This window comes from Etheostoma spectabile, chromosome 1 (assembly GCF_008692095.1).
Source record: "Etheostoma spectabile isolate EspeVRDwgs_2016 chromosome 1, UIUC_Espe_1.0, whole genome shotgun sequence".
In the NCBI taxonomy this organism is placed as follows: domain Eukaryota; kingdom Metazoa; phylum Chordata; class Actinopteri; order Perciformes; family Percidae; genus Etheostoma; species Etheostoma spectabile.
Genome location: NC_045733.1, coordinates 28,888,458 through 28,890,177, shown reverse-complemented (window position 1 = coordinate 28,890,177; position 1,720 = coordinate 28,888,458). Strand labels below are relative to the sequence as shown.

Sequence of the window (1,720 nt, the reverse complement as noted above, 5' to 3'; positions counted from 1 at the left end):
AACTTAACTTTTCTTATATTTAACTTTTATAGTAGTACTTTAACCCAATGTATCATATATTGTAACTGTTATGGTGTTATGTAAATATGTAATTTTACTTTTTAAGGTGACTTGTTACAATCTGTCTAGGGACTGCAGATGAAAAATAGCCTTTTGGTTAACTCTGGCGTATTGGCAGAAATGGCCATTAATATGCACTTTGCCTGTATTAAATAAACAAATACAAGAAATAGTTGTAGGAAACTCTGGCAGTTGGTGATCAATGGCATATGTTTATGAAGGGAGAATCGCCATGACAGTCTGGTTCACTCTGCCTATTAAAGGCTATAGACTATACACGTAAGTGTAGTCACTTAGAAACAAACCTTATTTCCTCTATGCCACTCACTATAACAGTTCCTAAAAGAAGTGAAACAAAGGGTTTTCTGACAAGTGCTGCAGTAGACAGGCGACTTTCTTTTACAGACCACACATGCCCTTCTGCCGGCAGTGGCCCGATCTCTGGGAGCCACATTGGTCATTTGTTCCACAAAGTAGGCTGGCAGGTGACCTAGACCTGGAGCATCAGTGGCTGTAGCAGGCGGCATCTCAGCGGACGCAGGAGGAGGAGAGGTGGCCAGTACAGTGGACGGGGAGGCGGGCGGCACTTTGAATGGAGAAGCGGGCAACATGAAGTTTTGCGGAGCTGAGCGACGTGGAGTGGACCCAATCTCCGCCAGGGACCAAATCAGTTGTTCCCTGAAGTTTTTCTGTGTTAACACAGGCCGATTCTGCAGTTTGCACATTCCTTTGTGGAGGAGGAAGGCATTCACGGTGGCTATGTCCACAAAATGATAAAACAAAGTCTTGTACCATTTCTGGGTTTTATGGAGGACGTTGTAGTAGCTAATGAGTGCATCTGACAAGTCAACCCCCCCCATGTGCTGGTTGTAATCTTTGATGCATCCTGGGATAGACACCTCCTTCACTGTCCACCGCCCATCTGCATCTTTCACTCGGCGCTTCACCATGTCATTGCTGTATGCTTTGTGTAGAGTGGAGCACATTGTTACCCCCCGGGTGTCTAACCACTTAACAAACAGTAACCCTCCTTTTCTGAGCCACCGGATAGTTCCCCTTGGGGTTTTTACGGGCATGTCATTCCTTTTTGTTTTGGGATAACCAGCCACGTTAGAACGAACGGTGCCGCATGCCCAGATTTTTCTCTGAAGGAGGTCAAGGAATAGAGTTGGACTAGTGTAAAAGTTGTCCACATAGAGCTTGTATCCTTTGCCTAGAAAGGGGATGTTCAGCAGTCTCATGACAGCATCGTAGCTCACCCCCTTCCCTGTGGGTTCACCTTCTCTTCCCACATACACAAAAAAGTTCAGGGTGTAGCCACAGGACGAGTCGGCTAAAACAAAAAGCTTAAAGCCCCATTTAGTAGGCTTGCTTTTAATGTACTGCTTGAACCCGATCCTTGCTTTACTCGCCACCATCCGCTCATCTATGGAGATATGCTGGTGGGGATGAAAGAAAGTGTAGCTGGCCTCCAAAATCTGCCCATATAGCGGCTTTATTTTGCAAAGTCTGTCGTACCCTGATGTCCCCTTTTTCTGATCATTGGCCGCTTCAACTGCAGGATCGTTCATGTGTAGACTGCGGGAGATGGCTAGGAAGCGTCGGCAGGGCATGACAGAGGCAGGAAATGGCAGACTGAACAGCTTAGATCCTCTCCAGA

At 46.3% G+C, this 1,720-nt stretch overlaps 2 protein-coding genes across 2 annotated transcripts in view; one reads left to right on the top strand and one right to left on the bottom strand.

Moving 5' to 3' along the window:
- The window catches only part of LOC116693743 (protein kinase C-binding protein NELL1), a 296,583-nt gene that overhangs the window by 161,791 nt on the left and 133,072 nt on the right, over positions 1–1,720 (top strand). The window lies entirely within an intron of this gene.
- LOC116693749 (piggyBac transposable element-derived protein 4) overlaps positions 260–1,720 on the bottom strand; it is a 4,286-nt gene continuing 2,825 nt past the window's right edge. Inside the window, exon 2 of the mRNA XM_032522977.1 lies at positions 260–1,720. This exon is cut by the window's right edge and continues 602 nt beyond it. Within this exon, the coding sequence (XP_032378868.1) occupies positions 354–1,720 (1,367 nt within the window). The 3' untranslated portion in view covers positions 260–353.